At 45.2% G+C, this 20,271-nt stretch overlaps 1 protein-coding gene across 1 annotated transcript in view; it reads right to left on the bottom strand.

Moving 5' to 3' along the window:
* The window catches only part of LOC121863643, a gene marked incomplete at its 5' end in the record, with an annotated part of 63,850 nt that overhangs the window by 10,355 nt on the left and 33,224 nt on the right, over positions 1–20,271 (bottom strand). The window contains 2 exons of the mRNA XM_042362397.1: positions 11,161–11,352; positions 13,845–13,977. Of these exons, the coding sequence (XP_042218331.1) occupies positions 11,161–11,352; positions 13,845–13,977 (325 nt within the window). The remainder of the gene's footprint in view (positions 1–11,160; positions 11,353–13,844; positions 13,978–20,271) is intronic.

Here is a 20,271-nt window from a genome sequence, read left to right as displayed (position 1 = left end):
CCACCACCACACCACCAACACCCACCACCACACCAACACCCACCACCACCACCACACCAACACCCAACACCCCACCACACCAACACCCTCCACCACAACACCCACCACCACCACCACACCAACACCCACCACCACCACACCAACACCCACCCCCACACCACACCAACACCCACCACCACCACACCAACACCACCCCACACCAACACCCACCACCACACCACCACCCCACCACCACACCAACACCCACCACCAACCAACACCCACCACCACCACCACACCAACACCCACCACCACACCAACACCCACCACCACACCAACACCCACCACCACCACTCACACCAACACCCACCACCACACCAACACCCACCACCACCACTACACCAACACCCACCACCACACCAACACCCACCACCACCACCACACCAACACCCACCACCACACCAACACCCACCACCACACCAACACCCACCACCACCACCACACCAACACCCACCACCACACCAACACCCACCACCACACCACACCCACCACCACCACCACACCAACACCCACCACCACACCAACACCCACCCCCCACACCAACACCCACCACCACACACCAACACCCACCACTCACCACCACACCAACACCCACCACCACACCAACACCCACCACCACACCACCAACACCCACCACCACACCAACACCCACCAACCCCACCACACCAACACCCACCACCACACCAACACCCACCACCACCACCACACCAACACCCACCACCACCACACCAACACCCACCACCACACCACCAACACCCACCACCACACCAACACCCACCACCACCAACACACCAACACCCACCACCACACCAACACCCACCACCACACCACCACACCACACCCACCACCACCACACCAACACCCACCCCCACACCAACACCACCACCACACCACCAACACCCACCACCACAACAACCAACACCCACCACCACACCAACACCCACCACCCCCACCACACCAACACCCACCACCACACCAACAACCACCACAACCACCACACCAACACCCACCACCCAAAACCAACACCACCACCACACCACCAACACCCACCACCACACCAACACCCACCACCACCACCACACCACCAACACCCACCACCACACCAACACCCACCACCACCACCACACCAACACCCACCAACACCCACCAACACCCACCACCACACCACCAACACCCACCACCACACCAACACCCACCACCACCACCACACCAACACCCACCACCACCACACACCAACACCCACCACCACACCACCAACACCCACCACCACACCAACACCCACCACCACCACCACACCAACACCACCACCACACCAACACCCACCACCACCCCCACACCAACACCCCACCACACCAACACCCACCACCACCACCACACCAACACCCACCACCACCACACACCAACACCCACCCCACACCACACCAACACCCACCACCACCACACCAACACCCACCCCACACCAACACCCACCACCCCCACCACACCAACACCCACCACCACCCCAACACCCACCACCACTCACCACACCACCCACCACCCACCCCACACCAACACCCACCACCACAGCAACACCCACCACCCCCACCACACCAACACCCACCACCACACTAAACACCCACCACCACCACCACCACACCAACACCCACCACCCCCACCACACCAACACCCCCACCACAGCAACACCACCACCACCACCACACCCAACACCCACCCCACACCACACCAACACCCACCCCACACCACACCAACACCCACCACCACCACACCAACACCCACCCCAACCACCAACACCCACCACCACACCACCAACACCCACCACCACACAACACTCCACCACACCACACCAACACCCACCACCACCACCACACCAACACCCACCACCACACCCACCAACACCCACCACCACACCAACACCCACCCCACCAACACCCACCACCACACCAACACCCACCACCACCACCACACCAACACCCACCCCACACCAACACCCACCACCACACCACCAACACCCACCAACACACCAACACCCACCAACCAACCACACCAACACCCACCACCACACCACCCACCACCACCACCACACACCAACACCCACCCACCCCCACCACACCAAACACCCACCACCACACCCACCACCACCACCACACCAACACCCACCACCACCACACACCAACACCCACCACCACACCACCAACACCACCACAACACACCAACACCCACCACCACCACCACACCAACACACACCACCACACCAACACCCACCACCACACCAACACCCACCACCACCACACCAACACCCACCACCACCACCACACCAACACCCACCCCACACCAACACCCACCACCACACCACCAACACCCACCACCACACCAACACCCACCACCACACCAACACCCACCACAACACACCAACACCCCACCACACCAACACCCACCACACCAACACCCACCACACACCAACCCCACCCACACAACACACCAACACCCACCACAACAACACCCACCACAACACCCCACCCACCACAACACATCTACCCAACACCCACCACACACCCTACCCACCACAACACACCCACCAAAACTCACCAATACCCACCACAACACTCCAATACCCACCACAACACACCCACCACAACACACCAATACTCACCACAACACACCAACAACCACCACAACACACCAACACCCATCACAACACACCAACACCCACCACAACATACCCATCACAACACACCAATACCCACCACAACACACTAATTCACACCACAACACACCAATACCCACCACAACACACCAATACCCACCACAACACACCAATACCCACCACAAAACACCCATCACAACACACCAATACCCACCACAACACCAATACTCCACCACCATAACACGCCCACCACAAATACACCACAATAATACCCACCACAACACACCAATTCCTACCACAACACACCAATACCCACCCACAACACACCAGCACCTACCACAACACACCAATACTCACCACAACACACCAGCACCCACCACAACACACCAACACCCACCACAACACACCAACACTCACCTCCCACAACACACCAACACCCTCCACAACACACCAACACCCACCACAACACACCTCAATACCCACCACAACAACACACCAGCACCCACCACAACACACCAATACTCACCACAACACACCAGCACCCACCACAACACACCAACCCCAAAATATTTTAGCCACAACACACTCGCATGGCCCCAATACATTAACCTGGCCATAACACAAATCTGGCCACAACACACTAACCTGTGCACAACACGCTATCCTGCCCACAACACACTAACCGCCACACACACTAACATGGCCACAAAACACACACTAACCTGTCCACAACACACTCACCTGCCCATAACACACTAACCTGGCCCCAGCACACTAACCTGGCCACAACACACTAACCTGGCCACAAAAAATAATCTTGCCACAACACACTAACCCGATTACAATATAATAACCTTGTCACAACACAATAACCAAGCCACAACAAAATAACCTGGCCACAACACACAAACCTAGCCGTAACACACTAACCTGGTAACAACACACTAACCTGGCCGTAACACACTAACCTGGTAACAACACACTAACCTGGCCACAACACACTAACCTGGCCACAAGAAAATAATCTTGCCACTACACACCAACCTGATCACAATATAATAACCTTGTTACGTCACAATAACCTGGCCACAACACACTAACATGGCCATAACACACTAACCTGGCCACAACAAAATAACCTTGCCACTACACACTAACCTGATTACAATATAATAGCCTTGTCATATAACAATAACCTGACCATAACACACTAACCTTGCCACAACACACTAACCTAGCCATAACACACTAACTTGGCCACAACACACTATCCTGGCCACAACACACTAACCTGATCACAATATAATAACCTTGTCATATCACAATAACCTGGCCACAACATACTAACCTGGCCACAACACACTTGTATTAGCCCCCTGTCTAACAGACAGCAATATTTACATAAATGTGGGTTACGTACATTAGGTTTATATAATTATATCACCCACGGTAACTTTCTTATGAGCAGTGAGTAGTCATCAACTGGACATGTGACAGTGTATTCTCACTGTTCCCTCACACCTTGACCACAGAGTCATCAATTAAGTAGCTGGCTACCGTCACTGAGACGCGTGCTCTAAGAAGCTATTTATACCTAAGCTTCATCCATTATTAACGCTCACAGCTCATAGTGTTAATTTTGGTGATATCCCAGTTATTGTGCAATATTTTATTTTCTTAATAAAGGGAGAAAAGACCATTTGGGTTTTAAAAGTTAACCCATAAATATTTATGAAAGTAACTTCCACGTCACCTCTAATTAGTGACTCCACAGGTAAACGGAAACTGCAACACAATAACCTGGCCATAACAAAATAACCGGATCACAGCAAAATAACCTGGCTACTACAGACTAACCTGGCCAACAACATAAACATAATAACTTGGCCACAACTCACTAACCTAGCTACAATGAACTAACCTGGCCACAAAATAAATATAATAACCTGGCCACAAAATAAATATCTAATAATCTGGCCACAACATAAACGTAATAACCTGGCCACAACATGAACATATTAACCTGGCACAAGATAAATATAATAACCTGGCCACAACTTAAACATAATAACTTGACCACAACACACTAACCTGGCCACAGCAAAAACATAATTACTTGGCCACAACACCCTAACTTGGCCACAAAATATACATAATAACACGCCACAACACACTAACCTGACCGCATCACTTTATCCTGGCCACAACATAAACATAATAACATGGCGACAACACACTAACCTGGCCACAACATAAACATATTAACTTGGCCACAACACACTACCCTGGCCACGACATAAACATAATAACTTGGCCACAACGCACTAACCTGGCCACAACATAAACATTATAACCTGGTTATAACACACTAACCTGTCCACAATATACTAACCTGGCCACAACACACTAACCTGGCCACAACACATTATTCTAGCCACAGTTTATACAGAATAACTTGGCCACAACACACTAACCTGGCCCAGACACACTAACCTGGCCACAACACATTAACCTTGCCATAACATACACATAATAACCTGGCCACAAACTGAACATAATAACCTTTTCACAACATATTAACCTGGCCACAACACACTAACCGGGCCACAACTCATTCACCTTGCCACAACATAAATATAATAACCTGGCCCCAACATATTATTCTGGCCACAACACAAACATAATAACCTTTTCACAACACACTAACCTGGCCATAACACATTAACCTGGCCACAACACACTAACCTGGCCACAACACATTAACCTGGTCACAACATAAATATAATTACCTGGCCACAACACATTCACCTGGTCACAACATAAACATAATTACCTGGCTACAACACATTAACCTGGCCACAACACACTAATCTGGCCACAACACATTAACCTGGTCACAACATAAACATAATTACCTAGCCACAACACATTAACCTGGTCACAACATAAACATAATTATCTGGCTACAACACATTAACCTGGCCACAACACACTAACCTGGCCACAACGCATTAACCTTGCCATAACACACTAACCTGGCCACAACACACTAACTAACCTGGCCACAACACATTAACCTGGTCACAACATAAATATAATTACCTGGCCACAACACATTCACCTGGTCACAACATAAACATAATTACCTGGCTACAACACATTAACCTGGCCACAACACACTAATCTGGCCACAACACATTAACCTGGTCACAACATAAACATAATTACCTAGCCACAACACATTAACCTGGTCACAACATAAACATAATTATCTGGCTACAACACATTAACCTGGCCACAACACACTAACCTGGCCACAACGCATTAACCTTGCCATAACACACTAACCTGGCCACAACACACTAATCTGGCCACAACACGTTAATCTGGCCACAACATAAACTTAATAGCCTGGTCATAACATATTAACCTTGCCACAACACTCTAACCTGGTCACAACACACTAACCTGGCCACAACACACTAATTTGGCCAGAACATGAAGATAATAACCTGATCACAACACACTAACCTGGCCACAACAAGAGGATAATAGCCTGGCCACAACACACTACCACTGATCTATACTCACATTTCATATTATTCCCAACCATAACATATCAAGAGACACTACATCTCACTGATACTCGCCGTAGTTCATTAAAACCCATCCCAACATTACATTCTGGACCACTCCTTGCGGACTAGCCGCAGAGATTACCACACATGTTGGTGGATTGCATTAAGAAACACCTTTATCCATATTCTCGAAATATTGTCTCTTACCGTTTACTTTTCAACTAGCTTATTAACTAACACTTATAAGAGAAGGCCTTTATAGCACACACACACCACAACACGGTACATTATCCCCAGACTTCACATATCTTGTCCTATTCTCACACCTGGTATTGTACTGAGTTAAGACCATTATCATTATCACACACACACACACACACACACACACACACACACACACACACACACACACACACACACACACACACACACACACACACACACACACACACACACACACACACACACACACACACACACACACACACACACACACACACACACACACACACACACACTTGACCACCGACCACCGACGGGTCAAGACGGGTCAGACGCACCTGGCGCTGCTCAGGAGCAGCCACGTCAACTGTTATGTTGGCCCTTACCAACTCCCTCCCCTGAACCCTCTTCCCCACCGGAATATCAACAAGTTCTCGCCAGAAGTTACTATTTCATTTGGGAAAGGAATGGAACCAGTGTTGAATAGTGGTGAACAGTGCTTAAGTCAGTGAAAAACAACTCGGCAGTTGAGTCTTACCCAAGCTAACCTTCACACAGTGAGGTCCCAGGTACCCAGTGATAATTCCCCTAAGACTCCACGATAGAAAAGCCTGGGACCACACCTCACCCACTTGAGTGAGTGAAGTCCTGTGACAACTGACCACGTGGTGTCCCCATGATGCTACGACACCACGTAGGGAATGAGTTGCTACAGCATCAGGTGAGGTTCCTCATAACACCATCTGTGAGGGAATTACTACGCCATGTGATGCCCCTCATAACACCATCTGTGAGGGAATTACTACACCACATCAGGCCCCTAATACACCATCTGTGAGGGAATTACTACACCACATCAGGCCCCTCATAACACCATCTGTGAGGAAATTACTACATCAGGCCCCTCATAACACCATCTGTGAGGGAATTACTACACCACGTCAAGCCCCTCATAACACCACCTGTGAGGGAACTAGCACTCTACGTGATGCCCCTCATAACGCCATCTGTGAGGGAGTTACTACACTACGTGTCTGCTGTTCAACACCTCAGCTCACATGATCTACGTGTGTAAACATTACATAAGAACATAAGAATGGAGGAAACTGCAGCGGGCCTATTGGCCCATACTGGGCAGTCCCGTTTACACCCAACCCCTATTGCTCATATAAGCATCCAACCTATGTTTGAAGCTATTCAGCGTATTCGAGATAATGATGATACTTGGTAACTTGTTCCATTCATCCACTACTCTGTTTCCAAACCAGTGTTTACCTATTTCACGCCTAAATCTAAATTTGTCTAATTTAAAACCATTGTTACGAGTTCGCTCCTGGTTGGATAGTTTGAGTACCTTTGTAATGTCCCCTTTGTTTAGCCCTGCCTTCCACTTATGCACCTCTATCAGGTCGCCCCTCACTCTACGTCTCTCGAGGGAGTGCAAATTAAGATGCTTTAACCTGTCTCTGTATTCAAGGTTCCTAATGCCCGGGATTAGTCTTGTCATTCTCCTTTGAATTCTTTCCAAGGATTCTATATCCATTCTGTAATACGGTGACCAGAACTGAACTGCGTAATCCAGGTGTGGTCTCACAAGAGCAAGATACAGTTTTAGGATGACCTCCCTAGTCTTGTAACTAACACTCCTTTGTATGAACCCAAGTACTTTATTAGCCTTGTTACGAGCAAAAACACATTGTTTACTTGGCTTAAGGTTCCTACTTATCATTACTCCTAAATCTCTCTCGCAGTCGGATTTCTCTATAACATCTTTGTTCATCTGGTATCTGGTTTCCCTGTTTACATCTCCTATACTGAGTACTTTACATTTGTCCACGTTGAATTTCATCTGCCATTTTTCAGACCATTCGAAAAATTTGTTTAGATCTTCCTGTAGTTTTGCTGAGTCCTTGTCATATTTAATAACACGTCCTATTTTAGTGTCATCAGCAAATTTGCTTATGTTGCTGTCTATGCCGATATCTATTTCGTTTATGTATATAATAAATAAAAATGGTCCAAGTACTGAGCCTTGGGGAACTCCACTAGTGACGTTGCTCCAATGGGACTTAGTGCCATTAATGCTCACTCGCTGTTTCCTGTCCTGTAACTACGCCCTAATCCATTTAAGGATATTACCTTCGATGCCATGTGCTTCTGCCTTTCTAATTAGACTTTCGTGGGGGACTCTGTCGAAGGCTTTGCTAAAGTCGAGATATACCACATCATAATTGTGCCCCTCGTCCACCGATTCGAGAACTGATGAAAAGAATGTTAATAGATTAGTTAGACGTGAACGTCCGCTTGTGAAGCCATGCTGGAAATCATTGATCAATCTGTGCTTCTCCAGGTGATTTTGAATAGAGTTTGAAATGATTGCTTCCAGTAATTTGCCTACTATTGATGTTAGACTGATTGGGCGGTAGTTAGAAGATAGTGATCTATCCCCTTTCTTGAAAATCTGTATTACATTCGCTATCCTCCAGGATTCTGGTACTACACCTGGTTTTAAGGACATGTTAAACAACTTTACTAAGGGCATACTAAGCGCTTCCTTACATTCCTTTAATACTCTGGCAAATATCTCATCGGGACCAGGTGACATATTAGGCTTTAGTTTGTCTATTTGCTTACTAACATCGTTACTAGTCACTACTATCTCGCTTAATTTGTTTTCTTCACTATCTCTGAATAGAGTCGGTGCCCCGGGTATCATGTTTAAATTTTCGGTGGTGAAAACTGTTGAAAAATGTTTATTCAAATTATTGCTCATTTCTCTTTCGTTATCAGTGAGCTCGCCGGCGTCTGACCGTATTGGTCCAATCTTTTCTTGTGTTTTAGTTTGATACATTTGGTAGAATCCTTTGGGGTTTGTCTTCGCCTCCCTTGCTATCCTTACCTCATTATTCATCTTGGCTTTCCTTATCTCGATTTTAACCCTACTCGCCAATACCCTATAATAATCCCGGAGGTAAATTTCGCCACGATTTATCCTTCTACCTATAGCCTTCCTTTGGCCAATGATGTTCTTTAAATAATTATTTATCCATTTAGAGTCATTGTTGTCTGATCTGAGTTTTTTGTATGGTATGCTCTGCCTTTGTGCATAAAGTAACTCATTATTTAAATTGTCGTGGAACTTAGCAATCTCAGATCTCGTTATCAGGTCCGTGTCATCTGTGAGGTTCACGGCCAAGCACGACACCCCCTCTCTCAGCTGCCTCTTTAAACTGTCAAAGTTTGCCCTTCTGAAATCTGGTACTTTAGTGGAATTTTCCTTACGTCTGCCCTGAAAATCTAACTGGAATCTAATTTCTTTGTGATCACTGTTTGCAAGTTCGTTCCCTACCTCGTCATTGCTAATGAGGTTTTCTCTGTTTGACAGAACTAAATCGAGTATATTATTACCCAGGGTGGGTTCGGTTATATGTTGACTTAGAAAACAGTCCTGGATCGTCTCGAGAAAATCCTCTGATTCTGAGTTACCTGTAAGGTCAGTCCAATCTATTGTGGCCAAGGTTAAAGTCGCCTACTATACAGACTTTGTTGTGTATGTAAGCCATGAGCATTTCATCCCAGATAAGTCTCTCATTGACTCTATCAAGATTGGGAGGTCTATATATTACTCCTGTGATTAATTTTTCCCTACCGTCGATTAATTCTATCTAAATTGTTTCTGTATTCTGCTCAGTTTTTATTTCCTTATTTATTTCACACTTCAGATTATCCCTAACATAGATTGCTACTCCGCCTCCTTTCCTGGTCTGCCTATCTGCATGGAACAGTTTGTAACCCGCAATTTGGTATTCAACTGGTAACTCACGTGTGTCTAGGTTGATCCATGTTTCAGTGAATGCTATTATATCGATTTTTTCGGTACATACCAAGGCCCTAATATCATCCATTTTGTTTCTCATACTTCTACTGTTCGCGTAGTATACATTTAAGTTAGTCGTGTTCTGAATCCTCCCTTTACCGCGTTTAGTTTTAAACTCCCTGTCTAATTTTGTTTTGTCATCATTCCTAACACTATTTCCCTGTAATCTTTCACTTTGTTTACCAGCTCCCACTGCATTCTCCTCCACCCCCGTGCTCATATGTTCTCCTAGCAGTTTAAAAACTTCGATATCTTTTGAACTGCCCCCTCTAGAGCCCCAGCCATGGTTGCTACTCCATCCCTAGACAGGTGCACCCCATCCCTAGCATAAAGGTCCCTTCTGCCGTAGAAGTTGTCCCAGTTGTCAATGAATGGGACTGATATTGACTTGCAATATCTGTCAAGACGGTCTTTGACACCAACTGCCCTTGACAACCATTATGTTCACTGTATGTTCCTTCACCTTTCTCTAATGAAGGCTTTTGTTAAACCACCAATGTATGTAATAAGTCATTTATGTCCAATGTATATTTTCAGCCTTCGGGCTGCAAACTTTTTCAATAAACCGTTTATTATTATTTTTATTACTATTATTACTGTACAGCCCTGTAAATGTATTGAATGTATATTATTATGTTTAAATCACATGAAAGTGTATATTATTATTATTATTATTATTATTTTTATTATTATTATTATTATTATTATTATTATTATTATTATTATTATTATTATTTACACACACACGCAGCATAAGGTGATAGAAAAGAGAACACACTAACACACACCACAACACTTACCTCTCCTGCATTTCGATGGAGTCAATATGGATACGGTTGACGTACACTACGGGGTTGGAGAGTAGCCGCCAGCTTAGGGGATTGTAGTAGGCGGTGACGTAAGACCACTCGAGCACCACGTAGTGCAGGTGGCCCAGGTCTGCTGTGCCGATCATGTACGAGTACACGTTACCGGGCTCGAAGAACATCTCTCTGGTAGGGGAACTAGACTAAGACAAAGATAATGATATACCCAAACTCAACCTAACCTTACCTAACCTAACCTAACCTCACTTTGCTTAACTGTAAGTTAACTGTATCAGCAAATAGGCTTTACAAGTTGGGGAGGTAAAGGAGGTTGAGTTCAGTACTGACCACGTTGTTGTCGGTGCGGTCACTTAGTATACAGTGTGTTGTATACAAAGTTTCCCAAACAGGCCGTCATGCCTATGAGTTTACTATAACTCTTGACTGACATAGCTCCGACAATGTCAAATATCCTTACACACAACATCCCAACTTCTGGTTTACAAGTTTGCCAACATCACCATAATGTTTTTATCACCTAAACACAAAAAAGTTACATCCTTTCCACCTTATCCATCTCTGCAATATTCGTATACTTTCCATTCTTAAAGTCTAAGTTTCTGTTTCAGATTTACACTTCCTTCTAAGGTTTATTTTACCCAGACAATATTTAGTAACTCTTTATTGTAACTTGCTCCTTAGGACAATGGAGAGAGAGCCCTCTAGGTGGTGTGGATCGACCAGGATCTCTAGAAAATCGTCCCTCGCTCCAGTCCAAGTTTGTTTTAGGGCAAGAAGAAAAATATTCAGTGGAACAGAAAGAACAATATCTTTTCTCCCCTGAAAAATATAAACTGATAGAAAAAGTTACGAATGAGCTTTGGTAGGTAGACTTATGGTAGGTAGACTTATGGTAGGTAGACTTATGGTAGGTAGACTTATGGTAGGTAGACTTATGGTAGGTAGACTTATGGTAGGTAGACTTACGGTAGGTAGACTTATGGTAGGTAGACTTATGGTAGGTAGACTTATGGTAGGTAGACTTATGGTAGGTAGACTTATGGTAGGTAGACTTATGGTAGGTAGACTTATGGTAGGTAGACTTATGGTAGGTAGACTTATGGTAGGTAGATTTATGGTACGTAGATATGATAGGGCGAGATATGGTAGGTAGATTTATGGTAGGTAGACATGTTATAGGTAGATACGTAATAAGTATAGAGTATATATGATAGCCACAGGTAGATGTTAAATGATCAAACTACCACAGCCAACTTTAACCTAACCTAACATAACCTAACATAACCTAACCTAACCTAACATAACCCAACCTAACCTAACTTATGTGAGAAGACACACTCAAGAAACCCTCATACTTAGACACACCCTCATACCCACACCCACACCCAGATAAACACTCACCCTCACACCCACGTCCAGACACACCCTCAAACCCACACCCAGTCATACCTTCACACCCACACCTAGCCACAAAGTCACACCCAAACCCAGACACACCCTCGCACCCACACCCAGATACACACTCACCCTCACACCCACACCCAGACACACCCTCACACCCACACCCACACCCAGACACTCCCTCACCCTCACACCCACACCCAGATACACACCCTCACACCCACACCCAGATACACACACCCTCACACCCACACCCAGACACACCCCCCACACCCACACCCAGACACACCCTCACACCCACACCCAGACACACCTTCACACCCACACCCAGACACACCCTCACACCCACACCCACACCCAGACACACCCTCACCCCACCCACACCCAGACACACCCTCACCCCACCCACACCCAGACACACCCTCACACCCACACCCACACCCAGACACTTCCTCACACCCACACCCAGACACACCCTCACCCCACACCCACACCCAGACACACCCTCACCCCACACCCACACCCAGACACACCCTCACCCCCACACCCACACCCAGATACACACTCACCCCACACCCACACCCAGACACACCTTCACACCCACACCTAGCCACAAAGTCACACCCACACCCAGACACACCCTCACACCCACCAGATACACACTCACCCTCACACCACACCCAGACACACCCTCACACCCACACCCACACCCAGACACTTCCTCACACCCACACCCAGACACACCCTCACCCTTACACCCACACCCAGACACACCCTCACCCACACCCACACCCAGACACACCCTCACCCTCACACCCACACCCAGATACACACTTACCCCCCACACCCAGACACACCTTCACACCCACACTCAGACACTCCCTCACTCTCACACCCACACCCAAACACTCCCTCACCCTCACCCTTACACCCAGATACACTCTCACCCTCACACCCACACCTAGACACATCCTCACACTAACACCCACCACACCCTCTCCCACACCCTCTCCCTCACACCCAGATGCACCCTCACACCCACACCCAGATACACCCTAATCCTCACACCCACATCCAGACACACCCTCACTTCCACACCCAGATACACTCTCACCCTTACACCTATATCCACCCTCACATCTCCCCATGTCCAAATACACGGCCACACACATCCACATATCCACACCAGTATCCAAAAACAAGCCTAAGAACGCCCTCACACACACATACACACACACACACACACACACACGTACTCTGGGTTAAGTTTAAGGCGGGGTGATGCTCCGTGTTGGCCGAAGAGTGTGATGTGGAAAACGCCGATATCGCCCCCGTGTCGCCTGGCAGCCGCCGTGTACGACATAATGACTCGCACCCGATGATGAAGTGCTGCAAGGTGACAGAGGAAATCAGAGATCAACACAAGTTATTACAACTCAACACACGACAATATATGTTAACCTAGATCAACCCAACTCCACGCAGGTTAACCAAGATCAACACATTTTAATCCAGGTCAACACAGGTTAACCCAAGTCCACGCAAGTTAACCTAGGTCAACACAGGTCAATCCAGGTTCACACAGGTTAACCCAGGTCCACACAGGTTAATTCAGTTCAACCTAGATCATTGCAAATCAACAATAGTTATCTGGGGTATAAGTGTTAGATGTAGGTCAGGTGGATCGAAGAAGCTGAGAAAAATGTAGTAATTTTCAGGTAAATTGTTTTATATTAGTGTTATTAGGGTATGTTGGGTGTTGTTAATATTTAACAATGTTATTGGATGTTGTTAGTGCATGTGTGATGTTAGTGTATATTTTGATGTTGTTAGTATTTGTACGAAGAGATCACTGCATATAAAATGTTGTTATTACATATAGAGTACATGGATCTTGTCAGGCATTTAGATTGACAGTAAAACAATCTAAGCATCTTACAAGTTTTCAAGGTATAAGAGGATGATTTTAGGTCACCTTTGATACTAACAGGTCATGTAAAACTCTGTGGGAACAAAGAACGGTCATTAGTGTTGCAAATTTGTTATATTATGAAAAGTAGAACCATAAATAACATATTTAGTATTTAAAATTAGTCTCCTCTGACTTCATTACACTTACTGCACTTGTCCTCCAAACTTAGTCGCCCCTGACTTCGGTACACTTACTCCACTTGTCCCTTAAACTCACAATACCAGGCTTCCAGGGCCTTCCGGCTGTTTCTCTAACCATGCCTCAGTAACCTCCTTCAGTTCCTCAACATCCTGAAAGTGATGCAGTTGGAAACAGACAATAGTCATTTGGCACTTGGGACAAATCTGGGTAGTACGGAGTGTGGTTGAGTTGTTCGAACCATTTTCACGAATAAACACTTGTGTAACTCAGGATTTGTGGACCAGCGCATGTCTTTGAACAGGAGAACCCTTTAGTCAGCATACCTCTTCGTTTCTCCCATAAGACGCTGTGCAGTTTTCGCATTAGACCAGGATAGTGATTAAAGTTTTATACTGAGCTTTTAGGATACACATCTTGCCCAAACTTTAGGCTTCTCAAAATATTCATGGATGATGATCACGACAGTTCTATGTAAAATGCAAGCCTCAAAGATGATTTCATAAACTTAACTTCGCCGGTCCGCCACAATTAAGCTCTCGATTGTGGCTGCAGTTGCCACATTTGTGGTATCTAAAGATGGCCCTGACCCGGCGTCATCCTCAAGGTTCTCGCTCCCATGATTTGGTTCCTTGGCTTAACTTGCTACGGTAGCAACTGTGTCGTTAATTAGATATATATTCTGACAGTCCGATGCTCAATTTTGTAAAAATCTGTAATTTTCTCATACTTTATACGTTAAATCTTCTATACGAAACAATGACTTACATTACATTAATCATTGTAACTGAAAAAAAAACCTAGCATTCAACTTTCCTATTAAATAATTACCATTTTTTTTTACTGGGTATAGCCCACCTGGGCACAAGTCATCGACCCACAACGGGACCTGGGGGCGAACAAATACGAGTAAAAAGAAAAAAAAAGAGATTATATTAATCTACACCACGAAGATGCCGGAAAACTAGCTTTTTAAAGTGAGACCGATTGTATGAGTATAGAAACACGGAAGAAGGCAGAGCATTCCACAGTTTGGCTGTGTGAGGAAAGAAGGATGCACTATAACCGGTTATTTTAGTGAGACCGATATCCACAGAGAAACGGTGGGCACCGCGGGCAAGACGAGTGTTATGAGCCCACGGCCTTGCCGGCGGTACACAGGATGCAAAATCCACCGAATATTGCCAGTTAAAGTACCTGTAAGAGAGAGAGTGAAGCAACATTCCGGCGAAGAGAAAGGGAAGAAAGATTTTATCAACTAAAGGAGAAGAATTAATAAGACGAAGTGCCTTTGATTCCACCCTATCTAACAGTTGGACAGAAGAAGAGCCACTCCAGACATGAGAGCAGTACTCCAAGTTAGGACGAATGAATCCCTTATATACTTGGAGCAACTGCTCAGGAGTGAAGTAGCTACGGCATCTGTACAGCATTCCCAGCTTTCGGGAGGCAGCTTTAGTAATGTTGTGGATGAGTGGCTTCCATGACATATTAGAGGAAATGGTGAGGCCTAACATATCTATTTTAGAATTTGGCAGAAAATTGCGTCCTGAAAGGTAATTTGAAAAGTGAGGCTGGTAAATACTGAGTTTTATTACTATTGAATTTAACCAAGTTTCTCCCTTCCCATTCGGAGGTGCTGCACAACTCCGCATTGATAGATGAAATGATATCAGCCCTAGAAACAGATCTAGGTTGAGATTTAAGGAGGAGGGGAGAATGGGAAGAAGAGTAAAGAGTAAATCATCAGCGAAAGAATAAATAGAATTTGTCGTAGTGTGAAGTAAATCATTGATAAAAAGAAGGAAGAGAGTAGGTGAAAGAACAGAACCCTGTAGGACACCACTATTGGTAGAGAAAGAGCGAGAGATCGATCCCTCGACAACAGCTGCCAAGGATCGATTCTAAAGGAAGCTAGAAATTAGAAAACAAAGTGGGGGAGAGAAACCAAAAGAAGGAAGTTTAGAAAGCAAAGACTTGTTCCATACCATGTCAAATGCTCTGGAGATGTCGAGGGCCACGACGAAAGTTTCACCATAATCTCTAAGAGAGGATGACCAAAGATGGGTGCTGTAGGAGAGCAGATCACCAGTAGGTCTTGCCTGGCGAAAGCCATACTGGTGATCCGACAAAAGAGAATGGCGTTCAAGGTGACGGAGAAAATGAGTGTACGAGTTTCGAAAATCTTAGAGAGGGATGAAGTTAGGGCAATGGGGCAATAGTTAGAGGGATTAGAATGGTCACCCTTCTTCAGGATGGGCTGAACCAAGGCATGTTTCCAAGAAGAAGGAAAAATTTGGGTTTTGAGACAAAGGCGAAAGAGGCGAGCAAGCACAGGGGCTAGAATTTCAGCACACTCCCTCAGAACACGAGGGGGTATTCCGTCAGGTCCATGCGCCTTACTCACATTGTACCTGAATAACACACCAGCAACCCTACGAGTGGAGATTATAGGAAAGTGCATAGGTTTAGTAGGAGGAGCAGGAGTAAGAGGGATAGAGTTAGAGGAGTATAAGGCGCCAAAGAAACTTGCTTTATCAGGGGGAGAGTTGGTTATAAAGTTATCAGGTCGGTAGAGAGGAGGAAAAGAGAGATTGCAGAAGTTATTGCAGATGTTTTTGGTTAAGGACCAGAAGAATTTATGAGAAGAAGAGTTAGTCAGGACAGCAGTCTTTCTTATTATAAAATTTTACTTAGCCCTACGAAGAATAGCCTTATACCATTGTTAGAAGTAGTGAAAGAGGAGTAGGTAATAGGAGAAGGAGATAGTTCCATAGCTTGATACACTTTATCTCTCCCCCTACATGCAAGAGAACAGGAGCGATCAGACCTTGATTGTACAGTAAAGTTAAAATTTTGGTAGAAGATGGGATAAATGTACTCATACCACCCTGTATAACCCCAGCAATGCTGTCAGCACATACCGAGGCGTCCCGAGTGGAAAAGCAACGTTAATCCCAAGGAAACTCGGAGAAAATTTCTCGCCAGTTTTCCCTCCGATAATGCCATAGTTGGCGTTTAGAGGGGGGAAGGGGAGGTGGTCGTGCCCAGTTTTACTTAATAGAAATACGATTGTGATAAGAAGACCCTAAGTGGGCGGTAATTGAGTACGAATAGTGTGAGGGGTTAGAGGTAAAACAAAGATCAAGAATGTTAGTAAGTTGATCGTGTCGATCAGGAACACGTGTAGGGTGTTTAATTATTCATTCCAAATCATTAAGTAAGGAAATAGAGAGTGACTCAGCTCCACCTGGGTCAACCCTTGCAGAGCCAAGCCACTCTCTGTGATGTACATTGAAATCTCCTAGGTAGAGGATCTTTTGTGTTGGGGTGTGTATATAGCAACAACACCATGGCAAGAAGTGAGATAGTCAAAGAGTTCCAAATAGTTGGTAGAGTTGGGAGAACAGTATAGGAAACAAAGAAAAATAGTCACAGTTGGTAGAGATATTTTGAGTCAGATGACATCATAAAGAGAAGATTAAACATCCGTGAGTCGAGCTATGTGTGTACGTGTGTTGTAGTCGGCGCATACACCTCCCTTAGAACGGAAGGAGGTACAAAGGTTGTAGTTGGATACTTGAAAAGGTTTGGGTGAAGCTGCTTTGGTCAGTTGAAGTTCGGAAAGTAGTAAGAGGTCATGGGAAGAGGATAATAAATGGTGCTTCACAGAAAGGCAATTGGATGTCAGGCCGCAAATGTTGAAAAAGTGAAGTGTGAATAAAGCCGATCCTCCAGCAACCGCAATTACGTCAGTTGAGGTCCCAGTAGTTTGATGATGATGAGGTCGGCCCTGGGGTCCACAACCTTCCCGACTAGTGGGACCCATCCGAGAAGGCCCCACTTAAGTATTATTGTCTCGTGATATCATAGGAGAATAAAAGAATAGAAAGAACAGAACAGAACAAGAGTGATAAAGGTTATATATGTTGTGTTGTCAATAGTAAGGGAGACAATTGAGACATTGCAATTGTGTGTAAATGAGGCAGAAGGGCAGATCAGCAGTCTGGGACTTGGTCATAATTTTGTGATGCCATATGGCAGCAGGGTCTACCATTAAAAAACACATTATGCTTCCAATATCTTCCCAGGCGGTTGTCAAGGACAGTTGGTGTCAACGGCCGTTTTGACAGATATTGCAAGTCAGTATCAGTCTCATTCATTGTCAACTGGGACAACTTTTACGGCAGAAGGGACCTTTATGCTAGGGATGGGGTGGCAATCCTGGCTGGCTCTCTTGAGAGGGCAGTTCAAAAGATGTCAAAGTCTTTAACTTGCTCGGGGAACATGTGAGCATGGGGATGGAGGAGACAGCAGTGGGAGCGGGTAAACAAAATGAAAAGTTACAGAGCAATAGTGGTAGGAAAGATGACCAAACTAAATTAAACAGGAAGTTAAAACCTAAATGCAACAAAGAGAGGACTCAGATCATGACTAATTTAAATTTCTATGATGCAAACAGTAGAAGTATGAGAAACAAAATGGATGAAGTCAGGGCGTTGGTATGTTCCGAAAAAAATCGATAAAATAGCTTTCACCGAAACATGGATTAACTTAGACTCATGTGAGTTACTTGTCGAATACCAGATTACAGATATAAATTATTCCATACTGATAGGCAGAATAGGAAAGGAGGCGAGGTAGCGATCTATATCAGGGATAATCTGAAGTGTGAAATAAATAAGAAAATAAAAACTGAACTGAATACGGAATCAATTTGGATAGAATTAACCGAAGTCAGGGAAATATTAATCACAGGAGTAATATATAGTTCTCCTAATCTTGACAGAGTGATAATCGATTTATTTGGGATGAAATGTTCAGGGCATCCAAACATAGCAATGTTTGTATAGTAGGCGAATTTAACTTTAGTCAAATAGATTGGACCTTACTGGTAACTCAGAATCAGGATTTTCTTGAAACAGCTCAGGACTGTTTCCTGAGTCAACATATAGCCGAACCCACCCAGAATAATAATATATTCGATTTAGTTCTGTCAGAGAAAACCTCATTAGTAATGTCGAGGTAGGGAACGAAGAAGCTGACAGCGATCACAAAGAAAAGAGATTCAAAATTGAATTTAATGTCAATTGCAAGGAAAATTCCATTAAAGTCCCAGAAATCAGAAGGGCAAACTTTGATACTGTGAAAAGACAGCTGAGAGAAGGGGTATCAGGTTTTGGGGTTAATTACATGACCTCACGTGAGGTGACCTCACACAGTGTACCCACAGAGAGCGACCTCACTTTAACTGGTGACCTGACAACGATAACCTCGCAAAATATAACGGTTCAGAATGACCTGATCGTGAGATCTGAGGTTGACGAGTTCCACAACAATTTAAATAATGAGTTACTTAATGCACAAAGGCAGAACATACCATACAGAAAACTCAGATCAAATAACAATGACCCTAAATGGATAAATACTTATTTAAAGAATATTATTGGACAAAGGAAAGCTATAGGTAGGAGAATAAATCGTGGTGAAGTTTACCTCCGACGTTATTATAAGGTATTGGCCAGAAAGGTTAAGACCAAGATAAGAAAAGCATAGAGGGATAATTAACTGAC

The sequence above is a fragment of the Homarus americanus genome, unplaced genomic scaffold (genome assembly GCF_018991925.1).
Source record: "Homarus americanus isolate GMGI-L3 unplaced genomic scaffold, GMGI_Hamer_2.0 scaffold41366, whole genome shotgun sequence".
NCBI lineage: Eukaryota > Metazoa > Arthropoda > Malacostraca > Decapoda > Nephropidae > Homarus > Homarus americanus.
Note: the sequence above shows the minus strand (reverse complement) of the source record. Positions and strands in the feature narration are given on the sequence as shown.